The following is a 25,563-nucleotide window of genomic DNA, read 5'->3' as shown; positions in this document are numbered from 1 at the left end:
TTCAGCCCATTCCAATCACAGAAAGACCTTTTACACATTATATGAGGAAATAAAGTTGGTACAAAAAAAAGGTCTAGGTTTATGTGGTTTAAAACTCCAATTAATTTGTTTAAAAGGCTTTTTCTCCTAAGAAGTAGGAAATTTTATTCCAACAGGTGTCTCAAACCCAGACACACAACACAGCATCAGGTTTACTCTGATTATTTGGCCACTCAAGTCCTCTTTTCAGCTCGCCTCAGATTCCCACATTTGGCTCCACGGAAGTAAAAACACCCACATGAAATTAAGGTTTCTAAGAATGGCACCATGACACCAATTACTTCTTTATACGACCCAAGGAGCACAAGGCAAATGTGCAGAAGTTGCAGCCAAATCCTGATTATCACACAGAGGGGTTTTCAAAACCCACATGTACACAAAATGAGTTCATACACAACAGAAATCTGCCAAGGGAACGGATTGCCAGGGTGACCCAAAGGCATGCTGAGTTATGTGACATGAGTCAAAGTTTCACAGAAGAATGGAAAGAGGGCATTACCCACCAAAAGGGGTTACTAGAGTTATGTGAGCTGACAGATTGGTAGCAGAGGTATCCCAGGCAGTAATCGCTGCCAACTGCTGTCCTGGAGTTCGAAAGCATTAAAATGAAACAAAAGAAACAAAAACTTTGAGCAAAAGCTATTTTATACCATAAAATAAATGCTGTAAAGTGCCACTTCTTTGGATGTGTAAGACCAGAACCATTCAAAAGCAGAGTTAAACCAACATGGGACAGGTTTGTTCTGGGGGTGGTTTTTGGGGTGTTTTTTTTCCCCACTTAATGGCCTCTGTATATTTTCATCCCTTTATACACCAACACCAAAATTCTCAAACAAAAATATCCCATGTGGTCATATTCACATTAATATACACTAAAGAAGGGAACCACACTTCCTATTTCAAAATAAAGTAGTATTAATATGGAAAAAATCTAGACCCAGTTGAAAGTCCTATTGAAAAAACAAAGCCCAACCAACCTAAACTTGCATTCCAGAATACTGACAGGTGGAATTAGAGCAGGCAAGGAATGGAGACAGGAAAAACCTTCTCTTCTCAGCACATACTCTAAAAGTCCTGCTCCTGCTTGCTCACCCTCCTGTCTATTTGTTCTCTAACAAAAATGTTAGACCTATTCTATCCCAGTAATTAAATGCCTCTGCTTCCATCTTACTAATTTCCTAAGCAGTTTTCCCCCTAGATCTGCTGTCCATCTTCAAACCTTCCCTTTATTATCACTGCCAAACTCCACCACTGTAACTAACAACCACTCCAGCAGTTTTTTCCAGTTCAGGCTGGAGTGATGGAGCTCATCCACCACACTGCCATTAGACACTAAGGAAGTTACCTGGTTTTCTATGCTAAAGAAAACTCTTCACCACCTGCACAGAAAAAGTAGGAACTGAAAGTGTAGGTGATGAGTAACCCCAAGAGGTGACAGAGAATGGCACAGAAATGCCCAAGGTGTCAGAAATCATGTGAGAACTCCGTTTGCTCTCCTTACCTATGGGCAGTCGATTTTTTTTGTTAGCTGGAGTAGTTGCAGGAGAAAGCTGGGGGGTGTTATATGGAGTCATTTCAAGGCTGCTGCTTTTCCCTGGTTTGTTCTGGGGTAAATTTGCCAGCAAGTTCTCCAAAGCCATCCGATCTTCCTTCAGCTGATCGCTGGACATCACGTTCCGCATGAAGCCAACCTAGACACGGACAGTGGTTTTGGTAAGAAGTGCAGAGCACAGCAGCCCAGCAGGGAGCACGAGGGCAGGGGCAGGCAGTGGCTCTCACCAGGGCAGTGAGCTGGCTGTAGGTCATGTACACCACGGTGCGGCTCAGCCCCTCCAGCAGGTTCACAGCCGACATCGGGGGAGTCTCGACCGCGCGCCCGTCGATCACCACGTCCAGGAAAGCAGCAACACAGCTCTGGGAGACACACAGAGGGGGAATGAGGCACCATTCCCAGGGTTTGGGAAGGAACTTATGACAGGAGTTAGGCAGTTTACAGAATAATTTAAGTTTCGCTTCCTACTTCTAAAAATCTTAGGATAAAATGGCAGATATGTTAAGGTCACTGAAGAGCAAGCAAGGAAAGCGTGCAGTTACTGTCTGTATTTCCTTTGTTCCTTTCCTGCATTCCAAAGTGTTAATTACTTAAGTGTCCTCTTACAATTTAAGGGAAAAAAATAACGGCAATAAACTGGCCCTTCCTGAAGAATCTGCTGAGCACAGACTGAAAATGAAACAAGGAAGCAACAACAACACCACTTTCTAATCGCAGTAAAAATGTTACTTGTACAATAAATGTGTAGATTTGTGTGGTGACTGTGTAACAACTAGAATTACCAAAACCTAGAAGGATACAAGGTTACCAAGGATACCAACAGGTTTTTAAACACTTGAGAATCTATCAAAGGTCATCAGCTTCACTGTTGCTCTGATGCAGGTAACTGCTCTATGGCTATGGATGATTCATACTAAGAGGAAATATTGAATAAAAAAAAGCAAAACTGTACAAAAAAGAAAGAAGTTACTTGCACTAACCAATTCCTTAGTGCTAAAACAGACATTATACTAAGGTTGTCTTCAGATCAAAGTGTTTTGTTAGGTTCAGTTGAAAAAAAAAACCACAGACAGTAATTCAGTATTTCACAGAATCTCAGACTGGTTTGGCTTGGAAGAATCTTAAAGACCACCCAGTGCCAATTCCCTGTCCTGGGCAGGGACACTTTACCAGGTTATTCCAAGCTCTGTCCAACCTGGCCTTGAACACTTACAGTGCTCAGTTTAAAATACCATTTCATTTAATTTTTTTAAATATTTCCTTTTAAGAAGTATTAGGTCAGAGTAGAAGCAAGAATCCCCAACTCTTAATTCTAATATTCAAGATTTTCTTCCCGAGCTTTCTGCAGGATTTAATCTGCTTTTCATTCATTACATATAACTTGGAAATTAAACACTTAGTAAGTCCTTTGCAAAGCCTGAGAAAGGAGGCTGCAGAAGGATGATGTATTCACCAAGTCTTGGATTTTTTCAGCCTGGATTCTTACTTTGTCAAATTTAGCAAGGTTGCTCTTTGTACGTGGATCTCCCTCCTCAGAGCCTGTCATTGCCAGCTGCTGCAGAAGTCTCCCAACCTGAAATTAATAAGAAGTGCACAGAATAAGCCTTTCAAACCATGGTGGACCAGATTATAAAAAATATTCAAAAAACTTCCTCCATTCTAAATCCTTTTTCATTTAATACTCCAAGGAACACTTCTGATTGAGTGGACAGAGCTTTCTGCTTGCTTTCAGGGAGGAAAAAATCGCAAGAAGCTTTAGGAAAATAAAACAGTCACTGCCTTTAACAAGAAAATGTGCACACACAGTAGGCTGTGAGCATCCATACTTCCCCCTCCCAGGAACAAAGCATGTTTTGTTTTTGCAACACGTCAGAATTGTGAGTTGAATCTAGGTCATCTAAACCTAGAGATTTTCAAAGGCTGCATATATTTTACTAAGGAAAACTAGCAGGAGGGCTAACCCTTATTTCAGAGCACATATCCTTTATTCATCTCCAACGGCAAAACAACCCTCAATTTAAAGAGTTGCCAACTGCTCTGCTACAGCACGTGAGCAGTGACACAGGAGAGGACTGCTGCTGGATTTCAGAAAAACACTGAGCAAAACTCAGCAGCATGATTGCACTGTGAGAATCACTCCTTTCCTCACTTCAGAGACAACAGTAAAAAACAGGTTTTGTTCCTCGTGTGGAGGAACATCCTCAGTTAGACAAGTGTTGCCCAACACTTCAGACGACTCCTCTATGTAATATCATTAAATTGTCCAAGTGTTTGCATAATGACAAGAACTGGTCATGAGGGCTGGGGAATGCTCCAAGTAGAGCATTGGGCATTGCTGCCAGACAATAAGGGGTTTTCAGCAAAGTATTTCTTTTTTTTTTTTTTTTTTTTTTGCAATACCTGGTACAATATTTAACATTAGCAAGAACAGCACAACAATCTGTTTCACACATTCCAGAATTTATCTTATAGTAATTTTTATGCCTTAGCTTCCGTCCCTTAAAACAGCTTTTATAAAGGATATTTTCTTCCAAAGGATACATGAATACATGCTCCCAATTTTTTCAAGTCAGTATTTTAAGCAAACAAACTTTGGAGCCTGCATTTTCAGTAACAATTAACACAAATACTTTGTTAGCATTCATTTTATAAGTAAGAGAGTCAGTACCTTCACTTTTATTGTAGTAGCATCAGTCCTAGAGGGAATAAAAAGGCCATTTATATATTTTTAGGACTGCCTTACTGTGAATCATACCTGCATCAGATTAAATCTTGCCACCTCATTTATGGGAGCATCAGAAATGATGCCGTACTGCTCGGGGTTGACGATGGCAGGGCAGATGAAGCAGGCCAGGAGGAGATCTGTGCACATGGCTCTGACCTCACCAACCTCCAGCCTGTCCACACACGACAGCGTTTTGTACATCTGGGACACGATCCACCTCAAGCTGTGAGGGAAACAGTACGTGTTTTGTTTGAGATAGCCAATGAATTTGTTGACCAAGGTCACCAGCTTGGCCTCGTTGGAGTCAACCATCTCTTGGACTCTCTGCTTGAACTTTTCTGTGCCTTTCTCTCCAAACAGCTTTTCCTGCTGTACTGGGGAGAATCTCTCAATCAACTTGTTCGCATCGGTTTCCAGGTGGTCCTCATCTTCAACCAGAAGCTGCATGATTGGCTCGTGTAAGGTGGCAGTAAGAAAAAGCTTTGCAGAAAAGAGTCCTTCAGAGAAAAGCTTGAAGAGGATGCTGAAGGCACAGGTGCCTCGCCTCAGCAGCCGCCTGGGGTTGTCACTTTCCTTCAGCTCAAACTCAATCAGGTACCGCAGCACCTGCAGCAGGTAACTCTCATCCTCCTGCATGATGCAGTTGCCATAAATGGAGGTAAAGACTGTGTGAATGACACTCTGGGTGTTGTCCTGGTTCAGCTTCTCTCCGGCAACCAGGCAGGATGCAATAAGCCTGGGGTTCTCCCTCAGTCTGTTCAGGAATTCTCCATAAGCAGTCTCCTGGAATCCCAGCTGCTTGTATCCATCCACAAACTGTGTGTCCTCCAAGACTTTCGCGTGCTGGCAACATTCAGCAGGAGAAGCTTCAGCACTTTAAAGAAAAACATCGAACCAGTTTAAGTAACTCTTAAGTAAATAAACTTGCTAAGAGATGCCACGTGATCTATCTATTAACCAGGCAAAGTCTTTCCAGATAGTTACTACAAATTATTTGCAAATTCTGGAGACTTTGTTCTCGTGAACAGAAGCAAAACAAACACAGGTATTAAAAAAAGAAAATTGCTTAAATGGCCAACAAGTAACTTTCAGTGTGAGATTCCCCAGCTGAGGTTTGGTTTCCAGCCCCAGTATTTCCACCGGCAGCGCAGCAGAGGCCTCAGACTGTGAGGCCCGTGTGTGCGTGTGTGGCAGCAGTGTGGGCGTGCTGCCCGGGTACCTGGTGATGATGAGCCTGTCGAGGTTGATGCGCTGCTGTTTGGAGATCCAGGCCGTGCGGTAGAGCCGCTCCGCCGTCTTCAGCACGTCGGCGTTCAGCCGCTGGATCAGCTGCTTCTCCGAGGTCACGTACAGCCGCTCCTGCTTCAGGTGATGGGCCAGCGTGTGGATGTCCAGCTTCACCATGGTGCCACAGCCCCCCTGCACACAGAGAGAGCTGTGAGCCCAGCTTCACCATGGTGCCACAGCCCCGCTGCACAGACAGAGCTGTGAGCCCAGCTTCACCATGGTGCCACAACACCCCTGCACAGACAGAGCTGGTGAGCCCAGCTTCACCATGGTGCCACAACACCCCTGCACACAGACAGAGCTGTGAGCCCAGCACACAGGGCAGGCCCCGAGCAGCAGGGCTCACAGGGCAGGGAACGCTGCTGTGCCCTCCCCTCAAAGCCCCACTGAGGCACTGTCCCTTCAGGCAAGGCTCCCCAGGCTCTGTCCCACGGCAGGGACACCGGCAGACAAGCAGATGGTATTTTCAGGAACAGCAGCACAGCCCCTGACCACACCTCGGGCACACGAGGTGGGAGCCTGGCCTTTACCTGGGGGTACGTGGCCCTTGCCACAGCTCAGGGGACACCAGCTCAGGGAGATGAAAACCAGCCCCATCCCCACCCACTGTCTGGGGAGCAGGCACTTACTCCTTCATCCTAAAGCCCATCCACAAAACCCAGCACTACCCCAGCACTTGGGTGATGATCTCTGAACTGTTACCTCTCTCACCTATGCACCAGAAGCACCAAGCTCCCAGTGCTGCTCTTTTCTGCTTAAAAAAAAGAATAATAATAACAATATTACTAATTAAGGAAAAAACCCACCAAACTGAGGAGTATTAACACCCAGATAAGGCAGTAGTTGGAAATAAGTTTAGAGATTTTGCTCAACAGTAGAATTCATTCAGAAAAAAATTCCTCAAATATTTCAATTCAGAAGAATATTTCTTTGGGCCGTGATCCAAAAATGTTGTTTTACAGAGAGAAAAACTGAAACAACCATAGGCTTTCATAGCACATCAGGGGCTAAAATCTACACTAACTACTGTACTGTATGAATGTAATATTGGTTTTAACTTCACAACTACAAAACGACTCAGCAGAGTACTGTACCAGACAAGACATGTTCTAGAAGCAAATCCACCTAAAAAAATAACTTTTTTGGAGGAAAAAACCCCATCAAGTGCATTAATACTGACAAAGGAAGGGGAGCAATCACGCAGATCATGGAATTGATGGTTAACAGCTTTATGTTTTCCCCACCAGAACTAACAGCCACACCAGCTAATTTGGGAAGGACAAGGGTTTGATGCTGATATGATCTGTAACAGATCATAATATACCTGTCACGTGGGTGAGTAATGGAGATGTCAGAGGGCTCTAGTGAGGAACCCTACAAAGCCATACTACAGTCAAAATAAAAACTTACTTCCCACAATCTCCAGTTACTCTGGACAAGACTTCACAAACCCATTTAGACCATGCTGGATAAACTACAAATAATGTGCTGGAATACCACGTGCTGGCCCAGTGCTCTCCCCTGCTAGTCTTTTAAAGATCTGTGTTTCACAGTTCAGCAGAGCAGGAGGTGATCCTCACTGAAGAATACAGATTAGCTCCCTAATTAGGCACAGGTTTCCCATTTGTTGGGTTTTTGCAGCCTGCCAACCAGGTGTGCTCACAACCATCACTGCTCTTTGTGTAATTAAGTCCTTTCATCTATAGTTTTAACCTCACAACCAGAAGCCAAGCAGACACAAAGAGAGAAGCTGTCACAATGCATTAAAAAATTGCAATTTTACTACACCTGAAGGTTTGAAGGCCATTCCTGGTAAACACAGAAAACTCTTTAAAGCTCTTAAAAAAAAATAAAAAAAACCAAACTCAAAAAGACCCCAAACCAAATTCAGCAATCCTAACCAGAGGCTACAGCTGATGCATCTCAAAAATAAGATTACGACAGGCCCTTGAAGGATGTGCTAATTCAGAAGTTTTTAACTAGGACAGTCTCAGAGAAATTATTAGAAGGAACACTGCTGTTACTGCCAAAGTTCTTTGTGAAACAAATAACTTCTTGCAACAAATTTATTTTTAGTCTCAGAATTTAAGAGCTTGCAAAAAAAAAAACCAGCAGACTTGCTACTGCCTGCAAACACAGTAGTAACCAGTTTTTAGGCTGTGAGCTAGTGCTATCAGCTAGGAAAAGGAATCCATAAAAACACATACAAACAAGACCTGCAGAGCTTTTCAGAGCTTCCCACTGCAGGGCTGTGCTCAGGAGCTGCTCATACTTGGATCAAACCTGAACAGTTTTAGTGGGTCTCCTGCTTCTAAGCAAATCTGGGAAAGAAGTGGAGACCCACATGGAGCACCCCTATGAGCAGCCTGTTGCCTCTGCCTGCAGTCCTATGCCTTAGTTTTGCCAAATTTCAAAACAAGTGTCTATTTTTGTGTCACTGGTAACAAACACATTTAAGAGCAGCCAAGCTGATTAAACAGCTCCTGAGGTGTTTCCTACACTTCCAAGTGATCCCTCTCAGTTTCACTCAGGGTCAGTGACAATGAAAAAAAGAAGAAATATATAAAGTTAATATTTAGGAAGCAAACAAGACTCCCACAGTCCAGACTCCTTTTACACATGCATTAATCCACCTGTCCACAAAACAAGGTCATTGTACCATTTGTGATGTCACCTGAAAAAACCTGACAGCAGAAACCTCAGCCCTCCTTGGAAAGTGAGGTGACCATCTGACAGAGGAACAACTTGGGCACTTCTTCATGAAGAGCACCTCAGCCCTTCCACAGACACTGAGGCCCTGAGAAGCTGTGGGAAGATGCCAACTGCTGCGCATTCTGATTTTGCCTTTTAAACTAATTGCCTCTCTGAACTCCAGGCCCTGAACAAGGCTCCAAAGAGCATCCTTAGCTGCATTTGTGCTGCTAAATATACTGGTCCTGTGACTACCTGATAACATCCCATCACTTGGCCACTACCCACATGTGTGTCTTATCTGCCTGTGCTGCAGAACACCAGAAATAACGCAAGCGAGAGGAGAATTGATTCAGAACTGAGCCACAGCAGGTTACTGTGTACCACTGCTCTGTCAAGACCTGTGGAAATCCACAGGATTTTCCTGTCAATCCACAGGAAGACAACTGCCTGACAGCAGCTTTCACCCTGTGTACAAGAAAACGGGATCAGCAGCTTCCCTAGCTTGGAAACCTCCACAAAAATCAAAGTGGCTCAACTGCAAGGATTGTTGCTGAGATCCACTTCTGTGGAGAGGAACACCTCATCACTGCCTTCCACCAGTTTTTAAATTAATTATTCTGAAGTCACACATGCCCAGCAAGCAAGAGCACAAACAACTGTGTCTCCACCTGAGGTCTCTGGCTGACACCTGAGAACAGCAGGGATGTAAAGCAGCATTTAACACACGGTGTAGTTCAGCAAGGCTCAGTGAAGAAAACCCAAAAAACCCGGTTGGGCAAGATGCTCATGCTATGCCTTTCTTCAGACACTGGTATTACCAACAGAGCTTGTCCTGAAAGAGGAAACTATTGTACCACTAATACACCTACCTGACACAGAGTGCTCCTCCCCAAAACCTCTTCCCTTTACAACAGTTCAAAAAGACAGCAGCTACATCCTCTGACCAGGCTCCACAAGGTTCACTCCAGAGCACTTGGCCACAGCCAACATCAGTGACATGCCGTGGAAGAGCTCTGGAGCAGAGCCTCTGCTGGTTCCTTGCTGCCCAGATTACCTTATCAGCTGCTCATAAACAAAAAGGTGCCTGTAATTACCCAGCAGCCTGGTTTATGACTATCATGCATCACACCTGGAATAACAGATACCTGTACACAGCTGTATAAAGGAGTCACTTCAGGTATTTAGATACCCAACAGCCTGCTGTGGCTGAAGGAACAACGGATATTTAAGGCTTTGCTATGTGCAGATTACTTTTCAATCCTGGAATTTCATGCTGATAGGAAAACATTGCCATTTTCTGCCAGTTATTTCAATTCTACTCAGGAACCTACAACTAACTGTGACACAGTAAGAGCAGCTTAGCACTGCAACTCAAACAATTTCCCTTCATGGTGCTCCACATACCAACAACAAAGACTGCATGACCTGACAGCATTTGAGATGCCTTGCCCTGCTGGCAGCACACATTTGTTCAGAACCCAAGGCAGTCTATCCTTTGATGAACACAGGACACAGATTGCTTTCCACTCTTCAAAGTCCTGGAAAACATGACATTTAATCTTCAGGTGCTGAACCACACTTTACAATGTCCATGGGTTTGTCTTGTGGCATACAGGAACCAGCCACATCTCTGCTGCATATTTCTGTGATTCAGTTGACAGAAAAGGGATTAAGTAAAGTGGTAAATACTACTGGTACACCAGATCCTTCTTCCTGCTCCTGGGTTTTTTGCTCCTCCTGAGTCTCACTATGCAACACTCAACTTCCAGAGCAAGTTTGGGCACATCTAACCTAGGCAGGGCAGGGCAAGGCAAAATCACTCCATCCTGCTGAAAAATAACATCTAAGCAAGCCTGAATAGCTTCCAAGCTAATTCAGCCCTGATGAAGTACCTCTTTCCTCATTAGTATTTATAGTAGCCTCTGACAAGGCTTATTTCTTGACACAAGCTAACTGCCTGTCTCCCACAGCTGAGCTAAAAGAGCCCTTTTTTTCAATAGGATGGTTCACCATGACCTAGGGCTCACTGCTGCACCCTCATGTTACTACACCCACCAGCTCAAACACGTGTGCAACACACAGAATGCAGCTCCACTGTCTAATTGATATTAATAAGAAACTCAACCCTCCCGTTTGTTTCTGCCCAGAGGCTGCTCTCAGCTAGCCCAGGACATACTGTCCATCCATGTGCAAGGAGCACCTCGTTTCTCGTGCTCCATAACAGAACCCGTCAGTAAAGCACAGGATCAGCTGTCTACTAAAATACCTATTATGGCATTGCCATGTTGCTTAAAATGAATAAAAGCACATAACCAGGCTAAAATCTATTCCAGTTGCTGGTGATGCCAGAAATTGGAGCTCTCTTTAGGTGAGGGTCACACTAATAAACTTTTAGTCACAACAAGTGCAGAACTTGAAACCAGTCAAACTGACAAAACCAACCCGTTCCCAGCCTGTTTTCCTGAGAGCAGCTCCCTTCCCATCCACCAGGAAGGGCAGCTGCTGCTGAGGAGAGTATATTCTCCATGATCTGACAAATAGCCCATCAAAATCCATGCGCTGAGCATCTTCCAATATTTTGGAATCCTCCTCGGCAGCAGGAGTTGAAAGGTGTTTCCTGAAGCCACCATCCTGCTGCTTTTACAGAGCATTTCAGATTTCACATACCGCCCGTGCCATTTCCCCTCCATCCTCTCCAAACTGCAGCTTCTACTTGTGAGTCAACGGCACAGTCCACCAAAATAGCACTTTACCTATCAGTAAGTGTAGTGTCACATGCTCGCTCTGAGAGCTCCATCCCAACAGCTCTCTGGAGCGCGGTATCATGACTTTGCAAGAAAAAAAAAGCCTGATCCTGCCCGGATCGAGCTCTGCAGCGTTAGGGGTCTGCGAGTAACCGAAAAGGGAAGTCACCACACTCGTCAAGTTTCAAGTTTTAAACCCGCACAACACAAAAGGCACGGAGGAGCCGCGGCAGCGAGCGGCTCCCGGAGGCAGCCGCCAGGGCCCCGCTGCCAAGGGCTCCGATTCCCCGAATGCCTCGGCAAAGGGAGCGGCCTGGGCTGCCCAGGAGAAGGGCACGGACAAACCCCCGAGCAAACCCCACCGCCAACTTCTGCCGCCGCCGCCGCACCGCTCCCGCCGCCTCCCGGGCGCCCTATCGCGATAAACCCACCCGACATACCCTCCTCGGCTCCGGCTCTCCTCGGCTGCCCGCCTTCCCTCTCGCTTCCCTGGAAAAACCAAAGGGTTTTGTCAGGCCCCGGGCCTTCCTCCTCCTCCCACCGCTCCCGCCTCCTCCTCCTCCTCCTCGGGGGGAGGAAGCCGAGCGCTGTCGCGGGATACGAGCGTGTCCCTACCCGGCCAGCGCCCCGGCGGCTCCCGCTGCGGCCCGGGCGGGCGCGGCACTGCGCAGGCGGCACGGCGCTCCTGGGACTTGTAGTCCCGGGGCCGCACCGGGAGCGGGGCAAGGGCCGGGGAGCGGGCGGAGCCGGGGCCGCCCTCAGGGCTTCGCCCCGCCGTCAGCTCCCGGCCCCGGCTCGTGTGTGCAGGTCGCGGTGTCGCGACACGGCGGGGCCTCGCGACCTGCTGGCACCGGCGGGACGGGCGGCGGCTGCCCGGGGATGGGCCCCGGTGTCGCCTCGGAGCGCTTGGGCACACGCGTGTCACCTCATCCCCGACGGGACAGGGACGGGGCTCTGACCCCGTATGGGCCGGCCATGATGCCGGCCCGGCTCTAAGCTCCCCGCACCTCCCTCCCGGCAGTGCCCCGGTACCGCCCGTACCCCCGGTGCCCCGGGAGCAGCTCCACCCCACACACACACCGGCGGGTTATCCCCCCGGCCGGTAACCATGGAAACTTCCAGAAGTGCCCCCCCACCCCGCCCCGCGGCCGTGGTCCCGCCCAGCCAATGGGAACGCTCCGCTTGGCTCACGCTTCTCTGTGGCCGCGGCCGGCGGGTGCAACCAATGGGGCGGCGCGAGGGGGGCGCGCCGGGCACGGCGGAGCGGTCGCGCGGCGCTCGCCAATCGCGGGAGGACAGCTTGGTAGCAGCCGGCCAATGGAGAGGCTCCAGCGAGGGCTCGGCAGCCAATGGAGAGGCTCCACGAAGGGGTAACGGAAGGTATAAAAGGGCGGGCGGCGCGGCCTGGCGCCTCAGCGGAGATCGGGGCGCGGCGCTTCTGCACGGTGAGGGCCGGCCGGCTGCGATAAGGGCCGCACGGGGCCGGGCCGGTGAAGGGGGGTTGGCGGTTGAGGACACGGAAAGATCGGCTGGGGGCGAGGGGTGATTGGGCACGGTAAGGGTGGTTGCGGCGCGGGGAGGGGTGAGGGGGGGCGGCCACGCACGTGGCGCCTCCGTTGTGTAACCGGCGGCCTCTCGGTAGGTGGGCGCGGGTGAGCGGTCGGTATGAGGCTTCTGCTGCTGACGCTGCTGGCGCTGGGCGCCGTCTGGGCCGACGACGAGGAGAAGAAGGAGGACGTGGGCACGGTGGTGGGCATCGACCTGGGTACCACCTACTCCTGGTGCGTGGGGACGGGGCACGGGGTGACGGCCGGGCTGATGGGCAGTGCTTGGGCCCCTTGTGGGGAGGCAGGGCCTGTGGGCCCACGGGAGGCGCGGGGAAGTGGCTGCAGGGCCCGGGAGGGCGCAGGGAGGAGCAGAAGGGGGTGCGGGGGGGATGTGGAGGCCGAGGCCCCGCCTGACCGTTCCGCTCTCCCGCAACCCCAGTGTGGGCGTCTTCAAGAACGGGCGCGTGGAGATCATCGCCAATGACCAGGGGAACCGCATCACACCGTCCTATGTGGCCTTCACCCCCGAGGGGGAGCGCCTGATCGGGGATGCTGCCAAGAACCAGCTCACATCCAACCCGGAGAACACCGTCTTCGATGCCAAGCGGCTCATTGGCCGCACTTGGAACGACCCCTCCGTGCAGCAGGACATCAAGTATCTGCCCTTCAAGGTGGGCCCAGAGTGCAGAGGTGGGGGGGCTGGAGGGGGGGACCCACAGTTCTGGTCAGTAAAGTGCCCCCACGAGAGGATTGGTGTTTAAACAGTTCCTGCTGTTATCTGCACTCAAGTTATGCCTGTCATAAAGGTTTTGCTTGATGTTCACAAAGAACCACAGGAAGAAGTTGGAATAGTTGAATGAGACAGCATCTATTGTTCTCTTCAGGTGGTTGAGAAGAAAGCCAAGCCCCATATTCAGGTCGATGTTGGAGGTGGCCAGACAAAAACATTTGCTCCTGAAGAAATTTCTGCAATGGTCCTGACAAAGATGAAGGAAACAGCAGAGGCTTACTTGGGAAAGAAAGTAAGTGCATAGGAAACACTGGTCACTACTTGGATTAGCAGCTTTAGGAAATGGGAGAAGGGTAGGCTGAGTCAGGAGTAACCTTGCCCTCCCAAACCACAGTGCTGCAGGCCTCTTCCATGGGCTGAGCTGCTGCTGGGTCTTCATCTCTAAAGACGGGCTGCTTGTTCCCAGCACTGCTCAGAGTGGCTGGTACTGTTTACAGACAGTTTTTTCTGTCATTTCTGTAACTGTCCCTCCCTCCCTGCTCAGGTGACCCACGCTGTTGTCACGGTGCCAGCCTACTTCAACGATGCCCAGCGCCAGGCCACCAAGGACGCCGGCACCATCGCGGGGCTCAACGTGATGCGCATCATCAACGAGCCGTGAGTACCTCACCCTGCCCTGCCGTGCCCCAGGGCAGCTGTGGGCTGCCAGCCCCAGCTCTGACAGCCTCTTCTCTGTACAGAACTGCTGCTGCCATCGCTTATGGACTGGACAAGAGAGAGGGAGAGAAGAACATCCTTGTGTTCGACCTGGGCGGTGGAACTTTTGATGTGTCCCTCCTCACAATTGACAATGGAGTCTTTGAAGTTGTGGCTACTAATGGTGACACTCACTTGGGTGGAGAAGACTTTGACCAGCGTGTTATGGAGCACTTCATCAAGCTCTACAAGAAGAAAACTGGCAAAGATGTTAGGAAGGATAACAGAGCTGTGCAGAAGCTGAGGCGGGAGGTGGAGAAGGCCAAGCGAGCTTTGTCATCTCAGCACCAGGCCAGGATTGAAATAGAATCCTTTTTTGAAGGAGAAGATTTTTCAGAGACACTCACTCGAGCCAAGTTTGAGGAGCTGAACATGGTAAGTTTAGAAAGGTAAAGTTACACAGCCTCAGCTCTGGATTGGGACTTGGGAATGTGCAGCATCTCATGCTGTGACATTGCACTTTGGAGTATAAATAACTCTGTGTAAGCAGGCAGCTGTTGCCTGCCAGGGAGCTGGGCCTTGCTGAGGCTGGGCCTCAGTTTGGCATCTTTGCTTTGTAGTGGTTGTACTTTGTACCCCCGGGGCTGCACAATGGGGCTTGCTGGGAATACAGTCTCACAGTCCTTGGGTTTTGATCTTTGCAGGACCTGTTCCGTTCCACTATGAAGCCTGTTCAGAAAGTTCTGGAAGATTCTGACCTGAAGAAGTCTGACATTGATGAGATTGTCCTGGTTGGTGGATCGACTCGCATCCCCAAAATCCAGCAGCTCGTTAAAGAGTTCTTCAATGGGAAGGAGCCTTCTCGTGGCATTAACCCAGATGAGGCTGTGGCCTATGGTGCAGCTGTCCAGGCTGGAGTGCTCTCTGGGGACCAGGATACAGGTAATGACACCTTCACTGCCACCTGAGAGAGCTGACTAACACTGGATGTTGGGCATTGACAAGCAAATGCAGACAAACTTGGATCTTTTCCAGGCCTTGGAGTTCTGTGCCCCAAGGCCTCGGGATCCTGTCTGCAGTGTTCTGTTTTGTGTTGAAGTTGTGTCACAGTATTGCCTTTGATCTGTTGCAGGTGACTTGGTGTTGCTCGATGTCTGTCCCCTGACTCTTGGCATTGAGACTGTTGGAGGTGTCATGACCAAGCTGATCCCAAGAAACACCGTTGTTCCCACAAAGAAGTCTCAGATCTTCTCCACAGCTTCTGACAACCAGCCAACTGTGACCATCAAGGTCTATGAAGGTGGGTGTCACCTGTGGTGGCCCATGTGACAGCTGGCATCTGCCTGCTGTAGGGTTTTCATCAAGGCTTGTAGGTACTTTGTTCATGGACCCGTGTCACTCCTGGTTTCACAAAGCCACAGCTGGGAAAGAAAGTAACCCTCTCTCATTGTTTCTTGCAGGTGAGCGTCCCCTGACCAAGGACAACCATCTCCTGGGCACCTTTGATCTGACGGGAATCCCTCCAGCCCCTCGTGGTGTCCCCCAGATCGAGGTCACCTTTGAAATCGACGTGAACGGGATCCTCCGTGTCACGGCCGAGGACAAGGGCACGGGCAACAAGAACAAGATCACCATCACCAACGACCAGAACCGCCTGACGCCCGAGGAGATCGAGAGGATGGTCAACGATGCTGAGAAGTTTGCCGAGGAGGACAAGAAGCTGAAGGAACGCATCGATGCCCGGAATGAGCTGGAAAGCTACGCCTATTCCCTGAAGAATCAGATTGGGGACAAGGAGAAGCTGGGTGGGAAGCTGTCCTCTGAGGACAAGGAAACAATAGAGAAAGCGGTGGAGGAAAAGATCGAGTGGCTGGAAAGCCACCAGGATGGGGACATAGAAGATTTCAAAGCACAGAAGAAGGAGCTGGAGGAGGTGGTTCAGCCCATCGTTAGCAAGCTGTACGGCAGTGCTGGCCCCCCGCCCGGCGAGGAGGAGGCAGCAGAGAAGGATGAGTTGTAGATACCGGCGTCTCCGAATGTGGTGTGTGTATATATTGGACTCAGGAACACTTGTTTAAAATATTGAACTCTTAATTTGGAATGTAACTTTGAATCTTCACTCGTGAGTGGAGCTGGAACCGCTAGCCCGACGTGGCTGTATCCTGCTTTTCGTTAGCAGTTGCTCGATGTCTGGGGAGGGTACTGGGGTGGGAGTGTAAATGTGGGTTTAGAAGTATTGGCAGTGAAACATTCTATTTAACAACCTGGTCATGTGAACTTGGTGTAGAGCTTTTCTACCTGGAATGACCACAATAAATTTGTTATTTACACTGGACTCTGTTCTAGTTCTGTGATTTCCATTACCCAGCCCCAGCCAGGATCTGGAGTAACCCTAAAGAAGGAGGGAGTGCAGCTCACCCCCTCAAGGTCACCTTTCATGGGCTCATGGAGAGTGGGAGGTTTGAAAGCAGGAGCTGGGCCTCAGTTTCTGAAGGGAGTGGGTGGCCTTGGACCTTGCTGCAGTTCCACAACACGTCCTGATAAGGGATGGGGGATATCAAACCTGAGTAACTGCTGCAGGGGCAGCTGTTACTGAGCTGGGAGAGGAGGTTATCCATCAGAATCCATTGCCTGCTGTAGTGCTGGTGCCCAGCAGGGAGGGAGGAGCTTGGCTTAATTATGTTTTCCTGCAGTATTAAAACTTCAGAGCTTTAATAAAGTCTCATATGAAACAGACCAGTTTTCTGAAGACTGAAAAGTAGTTTACAGCTAATAAAGGTTCTTACAAAAAAGGAAGCCTAATTGAAATTTGGTCTCTTTATTTAACCGATCCTTATCCAATCCATGGGATTAGTTAAGTCCAGAATGACCTTGTCTGGTGCCAGCTCCAGTAGTGCCTTACAACACCTTGGCTCTTGCCATGTTCCCTGGGCTGGGGCTGCAGCAGGCAGAGCCCCTGTCCTTCAGGGGTGTCAGCACCGTGCCAGCTGCCCAAGGTGTTTAAGGGACAGAATTAACCCCACAGGGGGAGGCTGGTGCTGTGGGGACATCACTCGATGAGGGTGACCAGGCAGTCCCTGTGTATCTGCCCCTCTGTGTCCATCCCCCCAAACACGAACAGCAGATGGACAAAGGTGTCTTCAGCACAGCCATCACCCAGGCCCTGCTGCAGGGGCTCAGCTCTGTCACCTGCTGACAGAGGTGGCTCTGTCCCAGCTGGGGTGTCTCCTGTGTCCCCGTGTGCCCCAGCCTGCCAGGGAATGACACACATGGCGTGGTCCAGCCTCCCGCTGGGCAGGGGAGATTCAAACTGCAGGAGTGTCCACTGCTGCCTTCCTGCAGTGCAAAAATACAGCTTTAAACATCACACACCAGACAGGGACACCATTAATTAAAACAGTTGTGAGCATTCAGTCCTGCAGTGGTGTAACTGCCAGGGGGAGCCCAGGACTGGAGCAGGGAACATGTTCCCCAGCTGCCTGGCATCTACCCTGGCACCCCTGAGAGCAGCCTCCCCACCTGTGTGATACTTGTACGTGGTATCCAGCGTCCCATCTGGACCTATTCCACCAAAAATGTACAGGTGGTCCTGGAACACTGCTGAGGAGTGGGATGCCCGTCCTCCAGGGATGTCCCCAGTGGCTGGGATCTTCACCCACCTCATGTCATCTGTTGCAGGAAAACAACACGTCCACAGGAATGCATTACAGTAACCCCACACGTTCTGTTGATTTAGACAAAGAAACTAATGTTTTTAGGACTTTAGGACTAGTATTTCAGAAAAAAATGTCCCCTGACATCAAAGCACATGGCACACAGGTACTGCCCTGCAGTACCTCCATCCACACTTACTTATATCAATGCAGAACAGGTCATTGTGAAAAATATCTCCAGCTAAACCTCCATGGATGAAGATTTTGGTCCCAACTGCAACCACGGCATGTCCATGCCGAGGAGAAGGGGGATCACCATGAGTCTCTGGCTGGGACCAGGTCAGGGTGGCTAAAAATGGAAGCACATGTGCATTAGCAAGAAAACTCTGGAGATTCTACAGACCAGCAACCGTGGAGCCCTGCAGAGGCTTCCCATCCAAGCCACTGGGTCTGAATTCCCAGCGACCACACGAATGTAAGGGACTGCCAAGGCAGGAACAGCCACTCATCCAGCTGGACTCATCTCCAAACAGAGCTCAACACCTCCACCCCTCTGACTAAACTCCCCTCCCACTGCCCGGAGGACCAACGGCCCCGCAGGTGCTGAGGTACCTGTGTCGAAGACGTGAAGCCGCTGGTCTTTAACCGGCTCTGCTCCCTTGTCTCCACCCCCGAACACGAACAGACGGGCCCCGATGGCCGCCGAGGACGTGTGGAATGTGCGAGGCTGTGGCTGCACTCCCCTCACTGCAGGGCTCTCCCACGTTCCTATTTCTAGTTAAGACGTTTGATTAACCATACAACCAGCATGTGAACAGAAGGCCCGTCCTGCAGGCCCGAACCGCAGCCCGGTGCTGGGGCACTCACCGGGGTCCAGCACCTGGACGCAGCTGCGGTTCCCCGCGGGGTGGGCACCGCCGAACACCCAGAGGCGCGGGGGGCCGGAGGCGGGCAGGAACGTGGCGTGCTCGTAGCGCGGCCTCAGTCCGCGCCAGCCGGCGGGGACCCAGCGGAGCGAGGCTGTGGACGGGGACAGGCGATCGGACCCGGGACCGGTCCCGCTCGCGGGCCCGGTTCCAGCCCCGGCCCGGCCCGGCCCTCACCCAGCTCCACGAAATGCGCGTCCGCGAAGGCCCCGGCGGGGTCGGCACCGCCCAGCAGCAGGACGCGGCCGGGCAGGAGAAGGCAGCCGAGTCCCACACGGCCCTGGGGCCGCTCCCCGCGCGGGCTCAGCCGGTACCTGCGGGGCGAGGGCGGCGCTCAGAGCGGGCCGGGCCGGGGTCCCGCCGGTCCCCCCGCCCCACTCATCGCTATCCACCCATCACCCCCGCCCCGCTCACCACTGTCCCGGGCGCGGCCGCCGCCCCGGCTGCAGCAGCGGCAGCGCCCGCGGGGCCATGGCGGCGGGGCCGGCCCGGCCGGAAGTGGCGCCGGAAGTGCCCCGCGCTTCCGCCCGCGCCGGCGGCGCGCTCCGCCGCCCGGAAGTGCCGGGGGGGCCGCTTCTGCCCGAGCCCGTGCCAAGATGGCGCCGCTGGACCTGGACAAGTACGTGGAGATCGCGCGGCTCTGCAAGTACCTGCCTGAGAACGACCTCAAGGTGCGGCCGCGGCGGCGGGGCCGGGAGCGGCCGGGGCGGGCCGGGGGCGGGCGGGCCGGGGCGGGCGCTGCCGGGCGGGCCGGAGCGGGCGGTGCCGGTGGTCCCGGCGCTGACCCCGACCCTGCCCCGCTGCCTCCCGCAGCGCCTCTGTGACTATGTCTGTGACCTGCTGCTGGAGGAGTCCAACGTCCAGCCCGTCTCTACGCCCGTCACCGTCTGCGGGGACATCCACGGGCAGGTAAGGCCGGGCCGGGCCGCTCCCGGTGCAGCCCCGGGCCGGAGTCGGTGCCGATGCCCGGTGCCCCCTCACGCCTCTCTCCTCCCGCAGTTCTATGACCTGTGCGAGCTGTTCCGGACCGGCGGGCAGGTCCCCGACACCAACTACATCTTCATGGTAGGTGCGCCGGGCGCGGCCCGGCCCCGCTGGGTTTGACAGCGGCTGAGAGCTGAAATCCCGAGGCGCTGCCGAGTCCCGGGCCCCGCCCGGCGCTGGGGCCGCTCGGGCTCCTGCCCGCACCTTGTGTTGCCGGGAGCCCCGCGGGGTGAGGCACAGCGTCCTGCCGTGCCCCGGTGTCCCGGGGCCGCGGGGTCACGTCGGGGCAGCGGTGAGGGGAGTGCCCGTGGGTCCCAGCAGATCCCGGCTGCCCTCCAGCGCTGCGTTTCTCTGTGACAGTGAGGAGTTCAGCGGGGATGTGTCACACGGGGCACTTTCTCGTGTGACTGTTGCTCCATGTACGGCTCTCTGCCTGCAGGGGGACTTTGTAGACCGAGGGTATTACAGCCTCGAGACGTTCACGTACCTCCTTGCTCTAAAAGCCAAGTGGCCTGACCGTATCACGCTGCTGCGGGGCAACCACGAGAGCAGGCAGATCACCCAGGTGTACGGCTTCTACGGTGAGTCCTGCCTTTCCCAGCACCTCTGCCTTGGGAACCCCTGGCAAGGCTCTCCAGGGGACGGGTGGGACACGGGCTCCAGTGTTGTCATCTGTTAACGTGGTCGTTGTGTTTCCCAAATGGAATGTGTTTAAGGCAGATCTTGCTGCTCTTTTTCCTCTGGCACGTGGGGTTTCTGCTTGTGTCGTGGTGCCACATTCAGCTGCACAGGCACAGGCAGAGGTGCTCAGTCCCTCCTGCTGCTGGTGCTGGTCCTGGCCAGGGCTCCTGCCAGGGCTCGTGTGACACAGCTGAGTGTGCAGGGTCTGCTGTCAGTGTTTGCTCTGCCTGTGCTGCCTGTTTCCCCGTGGTCCATAAGGAATGAAAGCATTCTCTCCAACAGACGAGTGCCAAACCAAATACGGGAACGCCAACGCCTGGAGATACTGTACCAAAGTCTTCGACATGCTCACAATAGCAGCTGTAAGTGCAAACACCACGGTAACACCAGCAGCAGGCTGTCTGAATGGAAATGTAGAGGTGGTGGTGAGCTGTGCAGGCTCCCCTGCAGCGCCCGGGCTGGGCCAATGCTGAGTGCTGCGTGTCGTTTCCCTGCAGTTAATAGACGAGCAGATCCTGTGTGTGCACGGGGGCCTCTCCCCAGACATCAAGACCCTGGACCAGATCCGGACCATCGAACGGAACCAGGAGATCCCTCACAAAGGCGCCTTCTGCGACCTGGTGTGGTCAGACCCCGAGGACGTGGACACGTGGGCCATCAGCCCCCGCGGGGCGGGCTGGCTCTTCGGGGCCAAGGTCACCAACGAGGTAACGCTGCTGCCCCCTCTGGGATGGGGGCACTGAGGGCTCAAACACTGGGGAGTTTGAGTGGACCGAGGGCACTGCAAGACAAGGAGCTCCCCTGTCACACCTCTGCCAGTAACTCGTGGTGGTGGTGGGGAAGCTTTGCTAGTGCCAGCTGAAAAAAATGAGTTGCTTGAACCTAAAAGCACAAATAGAACTACTTTTGAAAGCGTGATGTGGTGAAACTCACTAGTGGTCCCTGGGCTCTATGTGGAATGCTTTCCTAAAGATTTAGGAGAAAAATACCATTTTTTAAGCAATTCTTGAGTTAATTTTGTTGTGTCTGCACAGAGCAGACTCCTCAGGGCTCCACAGCCTTTGCAGGCTCTCACCTGGCCACATCACAACAGCTGCACTCACTCCTGAGCTGCAGTCATTGTCATGTGGCTCTTGCAGGGCACCTTCAGGAAGGCTTGAGCCTGGGGACAGCACAGCCCTGCTGCCTGGATCTCATGCTGTTCCTCAGCTGCTGGGGTGTTCCCACCCGTATTTCCCAGGGGTTTCTCCCTGCTGGGGTCTCCAAAGCCCCGTTGTGTTCTCCCTCCTGCTGGGCAGGAGCAGGATGCTCAGGGCACACTGACCTTCCCCCTCCCCTTGCAGTTTGTTCACATCAACAACCTGAAGCTGATCTGCAGAGCACACCAGCTCGTCCACGAAGGATACAAATTCATGTTTGATGAGAAGTTGGTAACGGTATGGTCAGCCCCCAACTACTGCTACCGCTGCGGGAACATCGCGTCCATCATGGTCTTTAAAGATGTAAATACAAGAGAACCAAAGTTATTCCGCGCAGTTCCAGACTCAGAGCGGGTCATTCCTCCCAGGACAACCACGCCGTACTTCCTCTGAGCCCTCGCCTGCCTGCTGTCGCCTCTCCCTGCCCTGCCCCTTTACAATATACTTTTTATTGAGCACTTTGCTGCTGAAATGCTGCCTCTTGCCTTTTTTTATTTTTAAATTATCTAAATTTATTGTGTATTATGGTGTCTGTAGCAAGTTTTTTTTTTCCCCCTCCCCTCCCCTAGATTAATTTCAGAGTATTTGTAATATGTCCTTGAGATTTGTACTACTGCATGTAGTCCTCGCCTAGTCCTGGGTTAGATGAACTCATTCCTTTAACCACCACGCTCCGGGAGCCGCTCGGGCCCGTCTCTTGTTCAGCTTTTTGTTTTTGGTAAGTTTTAAGAAATTTCAGCAGCAAAGTCAGTGCCCGGTGTGCGGCGGGGCCGGGGCTGCCCGTGCTGCGTTCACGGCGCAGGACCGAGCCAGCCTTTTCCGAGTGTTACGTGGATCCCAATAAAGCGGTCCGAGGGCCGTTCCCCGTTCCCGGTTTGTTCCGTTTTCCTCGGGATCCCGATTCAACCCGCGAACCTGCTGCAGCGACGGGATTTGTACATTAAAGTCATTGTTCGGATTTTTTCCCGGCTCCGTTGTGTTTTTACTGGCGCGGTGCGTGTGTGACCCCGCGCGGGGCGGGGCCGTTCGCCGCTTCCGCTTCCGGGTCGCGGCCGGCGCCGTTTCCTGCGGGCGCGGGGGCCGCCGCCATGGCGCGGAGCACGCTCTCGTCCCGCTTCCGCCGCCTCGACATCGACCAGTACGACGAGAACCGCTTCGTGGAGGAGCCCGAGGAGGCGGCGGCGGCCGAGCCCGATGCCAGCCCCGAGGTGGAAGCGCTGCTCAGGCAATATCCTTTGGGCCGGGGGAGTCCCGGGGGCCGGCGGCGATCGCCCGCTCGGGGCCGGGGCAGTCCCGTGGGGCGCGGGCCGGGTCCGTGCGCGGTGCCGGTCGCGGTTTGAGTCCTTGACCCGCCGCCGCACAGGCGAGGCGCTGCGGGCCTTCCACACCGCCATCCGCAGCTCCCCGGGCAACACCAGGAACGCGGCCATGAAGGTAACGGGGCGGGCGCCGTGAGGTGACAGCGGCACCCCGCTGCGGCTCATCGGCTTGTGCTGGCCCGGGGGATCCCTGTGTGCTGACCCCTTCCGCCTTTAACCCAAACCTGCGCTCCTCGCTTTCAGAAACAACCCAGCCTGCAGCATCTCCTGCCAAACACGAGCCTCGGGATCGTTCTCAGCTGTTCTCCTTCTCACATTTCTCTCTTTGCCTTGTCTTCCCAGGAGCAGGCCCAGGGAACGATGCTTAAAGTCCTCACATCTTTTAAAAGCAGTGAAATAGAACAAGCGGTGAATTCCTTAGACAGAAACGGTGTTGATTTGTTAATGAAGTACATTTATAAAGGATTTGAAAAGCCAACAGAAAACAGCAGTGCAATATTACTTCAGTGGCATGAAAAGGTACGTGTTGGGGCACTCTTGGCTCAGCCACACTCACAGGGTCCTGCTCAGTGGTTTCAGGAGGGCCCCTGAAGGGAAGCAGGTGAAGGCAGGGCCTCATCCCTGAGGAGCTCAGCGTTTCCTTGTGTCTTTGGTCTCTCTGAGCCTGCAGTCACAAAGCCTTTGCCATGGGGAGAGGACACTTATGGCAGGGTGTGCAGGGGCCCCAGCGAGGAGAAGGGGTGGAGATGTGACTGGGTGGATGGGGCAGCTGAGGGGGCTTAGGCTGCCTCAGGTCTGGCAGTTTTCATCAGCTGAGTCACAGGGTTTAGCAAGAGAGGGTTCTGAGGTCCCCAGAGATTCCATTGGGGCCTCTTGTGTTTCTGTGGAATGCCAGTTGTGAAACAGGGCGTGTGGGATGTGCTCAGCAGCTGACTGTGGAACCTCCTTCCCTGTCTGTGTCAGGACGAGGCACTCTCTGGGGGGAGGCACATCCCTGAAGCAGCTGCTGGGTGCCACTGCCCCTGGGCAGGAATCCAAGGGAAATCTTCCCCCACTGCAGGGCTTTTAGCTGAAGCCCTGGCTGTCAGTGCTCCTGGGAAAACTGATCCCTGGGAATGCTGCAGCTCCCTGGGCAGGGCAGCTGCTGCGAATGCTGGTGTCATTTTCCCAAGGTGCAGAGCTTTTTTCCTGGGATGTAGCAGGACTCCAGCTACTGGCTGCTGTCACCAGCTTTGCCAAGCCTTGACAAGGGAGGAGGGAATTTCTCAGGACAGCAAAGAACATATTTCTGCTTGTTAGGGTTTTTTTTTTTTTTTTTCTATTTTTCCTGTTGTTTCCACTGAGGTGCTTTCAGGTAAGTGTGGGTGGTGCTCCCAGCATGGGAGGTGTCACACCACCACCCTGACTGGTACTCAGAGCGTGTAGGGACATGAAAGGCATCTCATCCTCTGTGTTGTGAAAGGAACAAGGCAGGTCTGAGTAGGCTGGGCAGGGTTTAAAGCCTGGTAGCATGTGTGGCTTGCTCAGAGCAATCAGCTCAGTGGTAGTACCAGTCTGTCCTCTGGAAAAGGCCTGTGGCAGGTCTGGTAGCTCAGGAACATTTACCTGCCTGAAGCACCTGCAGGTCCTGCTCCAGGTGGGTGCCTTGCCTTTGTCCAGTCGTGTTCCCAGCGCCGTGTCTCACGCTGCTCTGATACTCCTGTGCTCTGCAGGATTGTGGCTGCAAAGTAAATGCCCCATGTCCAGCTTAAATATTTATTCTTTCATAATCACCTCCATCTTCTGGACTTCAGAAGGAAACACTGTTCACATTGAGGGACACAAATGAAACTGAAGCAGCTCTTCCTCCTCCTCAGGGATATGGGAGGTGAGACATCTGCTCTGGCAGTGACATGCAACACTGGAGCCCTCGAGATCCAAAAGATGGTTAGATTGTGGAGAACGTCAGTTTCTAGTTTTGGAGAAGAGCCACAGTCCCTCGTGTGGCTGAACTCTTCAGTGTTTGTTCTGTGTGGGACGTGGTGACTCTGTAACCTCTCTCCTTTCCCACAGGCACTGGCAGTAGGAGGCCTGGGCTCCATAGTAAGAGTTCTCACAGCAAGAAAGACTGTGTAAAGACTGTTAACTTGGACAGAGGTGGCGGTCAGGTTTGGACTCAGAAGAAGGAATGAGCTGAAATTACACTGGTCCATCTTTATTAGAGATTGCAATCTACTGAAATCCTACAGTAACCTCCTCTTGGAATGCTTTTAACCTTAAAGGTGGGGGAAGAGTAAAGGTATTCCTGCATATTCCGACTATCACATATAGGAGCCAAGACATTCTCCTGCTCCCCTCCTTAACAGGCAGAGAGAAGGCACACTCCTGCCCCCTGTTCCTGTAAGTGAACAGGTGTTTCAGATGCTGCTTTAGCCAGGTGTGGTGAGACAAGCTCCCGTGTGTCCTGCTTAGTCCCAGGGTAGCAGTGTCTGGGCTGAGATCCTGCAGCTGAGGGTGGGAGAAGGGCTGTTGGAACGCGTGGGTGAAGGACTCCTGGACTCTGGGGTTGGGTTAATGTAAAGTGAAGTGCCTGCTGCATCAATAAAGTTCTTGGATCACATGAGTTAAATTTATTTTCAGCTAAATTGTAAGTCTGACACTTACTCCAAAGCAGGCCTACAATAACCCAGTCCAACCCAGTGTCCACCTTTGTAGGACTGCTCCTAACTGCAGCTGCTTAGAGAATTGTCCTCAAATCCAGCTCTGTCCTGGATGTAGGAGTGAGACCAAGCTCAGCTGTTCCAATCC

At 52.3% G+C, this 25,563-nt stretch overlaps 5 protein-coding genes across 10 annotated transcripts in view; 3 read left to right on the top strand and 2 right to left on the bottom strand.

Moving 5' to 3' along the window:
* The window catches only part of GAPVD1 (GTPase activating protein and VPS9 domains 1), a 40,368-nt gene extending 28,642 nt beyond the window's left edge, over window positions 1–11,726 (bottom strand). For 3 of the 4 annotated variants that reach the window (XR_010745079.1, XM_066332991.1, XM_066332992.1), the window contains exons 1-7: window positions 11,657–11,726; window positions 11,482–11,530; window positions 5,536–5,735; window positions 4,347–5,190; window positions 3,078–3,164; window positions 1,819–1,953; window positions 1,541–1,730 (exon numbers count right to left, since the gene is read on the bottom strand). Coding sequence is in view for 3 of the 4 variants with exons in the window: in XM_066332991.1 (XP_066189088.1) it covers window positions 1,541–1,730; window positions 1,819–1,953; window positions 3,078–3,164; window positions 4,347–5,190; window positions 5,536–5,720 (1,441 nt within the window). In the remaining variant the exon portion in view is untranslated. Of the gene's footprint in view, window positions 1–542; window positions 624–1,540; window positions 1,731–1,818; window positions 1,954–3,077; window positions 3,165–4,346; window positions 5,191–5,535; window positions 5,736–11,481; window positions 11,531–11,656 lie in introns of all 4 variants that reach the window. The other variant, XM_066332993.1, reaches the window with a different exon arrangement.
* Window positions 11,727–12,364: 638 nt separating this feature from the next.
* Window positions 12,365–16,349, top strand: HSPA5 (heat shock protein family A (Hsp70) member 5). Of its 2 annotated transcripts, none has more exons than XM_066332988.1 (9): window positions 12,365–12,486; window positions 12,684–12,822; window positions 13,028–13,259; window positions 13,473–13,610; window positions 13,863–13,975; window positions 14,059–14,449; window positions 14,719–14,956; window positions 15,147–15,314; window positions 15,475–16,349. In XM_066332988.1, the coding sequence occupies exons 2-9, from the start codon at window positions 12,707–12,709 to the stop codon at window positions 16,032–16,034; spliced, it is 1,956 nt and encodes a 651-aa protein (XP_066189085.1). In that variant the 5' UTR covers window positions 12,365–12,486; window positions 12,684–12,706; the 3' UTR covers window positions 16,035–16,349. The 2 variants fall into 2 exon arrangements, with proteins under 2 accessions (XP_066189085.1, XP_066189086.1); XM_066332989.1 differs by lacking the exon at window positions 12,365–12,486 and adding an exon at window positions 12,578–12,596.
* A 467-nt stretch (window positions 16,350–16,816) lies between these two features.
* On the bottom strand, window positions 16,817–19,110 carry RABEPK (Rab9 effector protein with kelch motifs). Its single transcript, XM_066332990.1, has 7 exons — window positions 19,008–19,110; window positions 18,771–18,907; window positions 18,535–18,687; window positions 18,280–18,441; window positions 17,867–18,016; window positions 17,534–17,683; window positions 16,817–17,350 (listed from the first exon to the last, which is right to left on the bottom strand). The coding sequence occupies exons 1-7, from the start codon at window positions 19,064–19,066 to the stop codon at window positions 17,064–17,066; spliced, it is 1,098 nt and encodes a 365-aa protein (XP_066189087.1). The 5' UTR covers window positions 19,067–19,110; the 3' UTR covers window positions 16,817–17,063.
* A 21-nt stretch (window positions 19,111–19,131) lies between these two features.
* On the top strand, window positions 19,132–22,420 carry PPP6C (protein phosphatase 6 catalytic subunit). The gene is made up of 7 exons (XM_066332984.1): window positions 19,132–19,264; window positions 19,407–19,502; window positions 19,593–19,658; window positions 20,017–20,158; window positions 20,541–20,620; window positions 20,756–20,965; window positions 21,602–22,420. The coding sequence occupies exons 1-7, from the start codon at window positions 19,190–19,192 to the stop codon at window positions 21,848–21,850; spliced, it is 918 nt and encodes a 305-aa protein (XP_066189081.1). The 5' UTR covers window positions 19,132–19,189; the 3' UTR covers window positions 21,851–22,420.
* Window positions 22,421–22,492: 72 nt separating this feature from the next.
* Window positions 22,493–25,378, top strand: ARPC5L (actin related protein 2/3 complex subunit 5 like). 2 transcript variants are annotated; one of them, XM_066332987.1, is made up of 4 exons: window positions 22,493–22,705; window positions 22,821–22,891; window positions 23,119–23,295; window positions 24,829–25,378. In XM_066332987.1, exons 1-4 carry the CDS (start codon window positions 22,546–22,548, stop codon window positions 24,889–24,891), a joined length of 471 nt encoding a protein of 156 aa, XP_066189084.1. In that variant the 5' UTR covers window positions 22,493–22,545; the 3' UTR covers window positions 24,892–25,378. The 2 variants fall into 2 exon arrangements, with proteins under 2 accessions (XP_066189084.1, XP_066189082.1); XM_066332985.1 differs by having other exon boundaries at window positions 22,511–22,891.
* Window positions 25,379–25,563: the final 185 nt, after the last annotated feature.

Source organism: Sylvia atricapilla, chromosome 19 (assembly GCF_009819655.1).
Source record: "Sylvia atricapilla isolate bSylAtr1 chromosome 19, bSylAtr1.pri, whole genome shotgun sequence".
NCBI lineage: Eukaryota > Metazoa > Chordata > Aves > Passeriformes > Sylviidae > Sylvia > Sylvia atricapilla.
The sequence above is the reverse complement of the archived record's forward strand: the minus strand, read 5'-3'. Positions and strand labels throughout refer to the sequence as shown.

Bases quoted from the DNA above. Each gene is read 5' to 3' on its own strand.
- RABEPK (XM_066332990.1), bottom strand. From the start codon at position 19,066: ATGGCCCCGCGGGCGCTGCCGCTGCTGCAGCCGGGGCGGCGGCCGCGC. The intron at 18,908-19,007 runs GTGAGCGGGGCG...CTCGCCCCGCAG, and splicing joins CGGCCGCGCCCGGGACAGTG to GTACCGGCTGAGCCCGCGCG. The intron at 17,684-17,866 runs GTAAGTGTGGAT...TTCCTGCAACAG, and splicing joins CCTGTTCTGCATTGATATAA to ATGACATGAGGTGGGTGAAG.
- HSPA5 (XM_066332988.1), top strand. From the start codon at position 12,707: ATGAGGCTTCTGCTGCTGACGCTGCTGGCGCTGGGCGCCGTCTGGGCC. The intron at 13,260-13,472 runs GTGGGCCCAGAG...TGTTCTCTTCAG, and splicing joins TCAAGTATCTGCCCTTCAAG to GTGGTTGAGAAGAAAGCCAA. The intron at 15,315-15,474 runs GTGGGTGTCACC...TGTTTCTTGCAG, and splicing joins GACCATCAAGGTCTATGAAG to GTGAGCGTCCCCTGACCAAG.
- PPP6C (XM_066332984.1), top strand. From the start codon at position 19,190: ATGGCGCCGCTGGACCTGGACAAGTACGTGGAGATCGCGCGGCTCTGC. The intron at 19,503-19,592 runs GTAAGGCCGGGC...CTCCTCCCGCAG, and splicing joins GCGGGGACATCCACGGGCAG to TTCTATGACCTGTGCGAGCT. The intron at 20,621-20,755 runs GTAAGTGCAAAC...GTTTCCCTGCAG, and splicing joins ACATGCTCACAATAGCAGCT to TTAATAGACGAGCAGATCCT.
- ARPC5L (XM_066332985.1), top strand. From the start codon at position 22,652: ATGCCAGCCCCGAGGTGGAAGCGCTGCTCAGGCAATATCCTTTGGGCC. The intron at 22,892-23,118 runs GTAACGGGGCGG...TTGTCTTCCCAG, and splicing joins CCAGGAACGCGGCCATGAAG to GAGCAGGCCCAGGGAACGAT. The intron at 23,296-24,828 runs GTACGTGTTGGG...CCTTTCCCACAG, and splicing joins TACTTCAGTGGCATGAAAAG to GCACTGGCAGTAGGAGGCCT.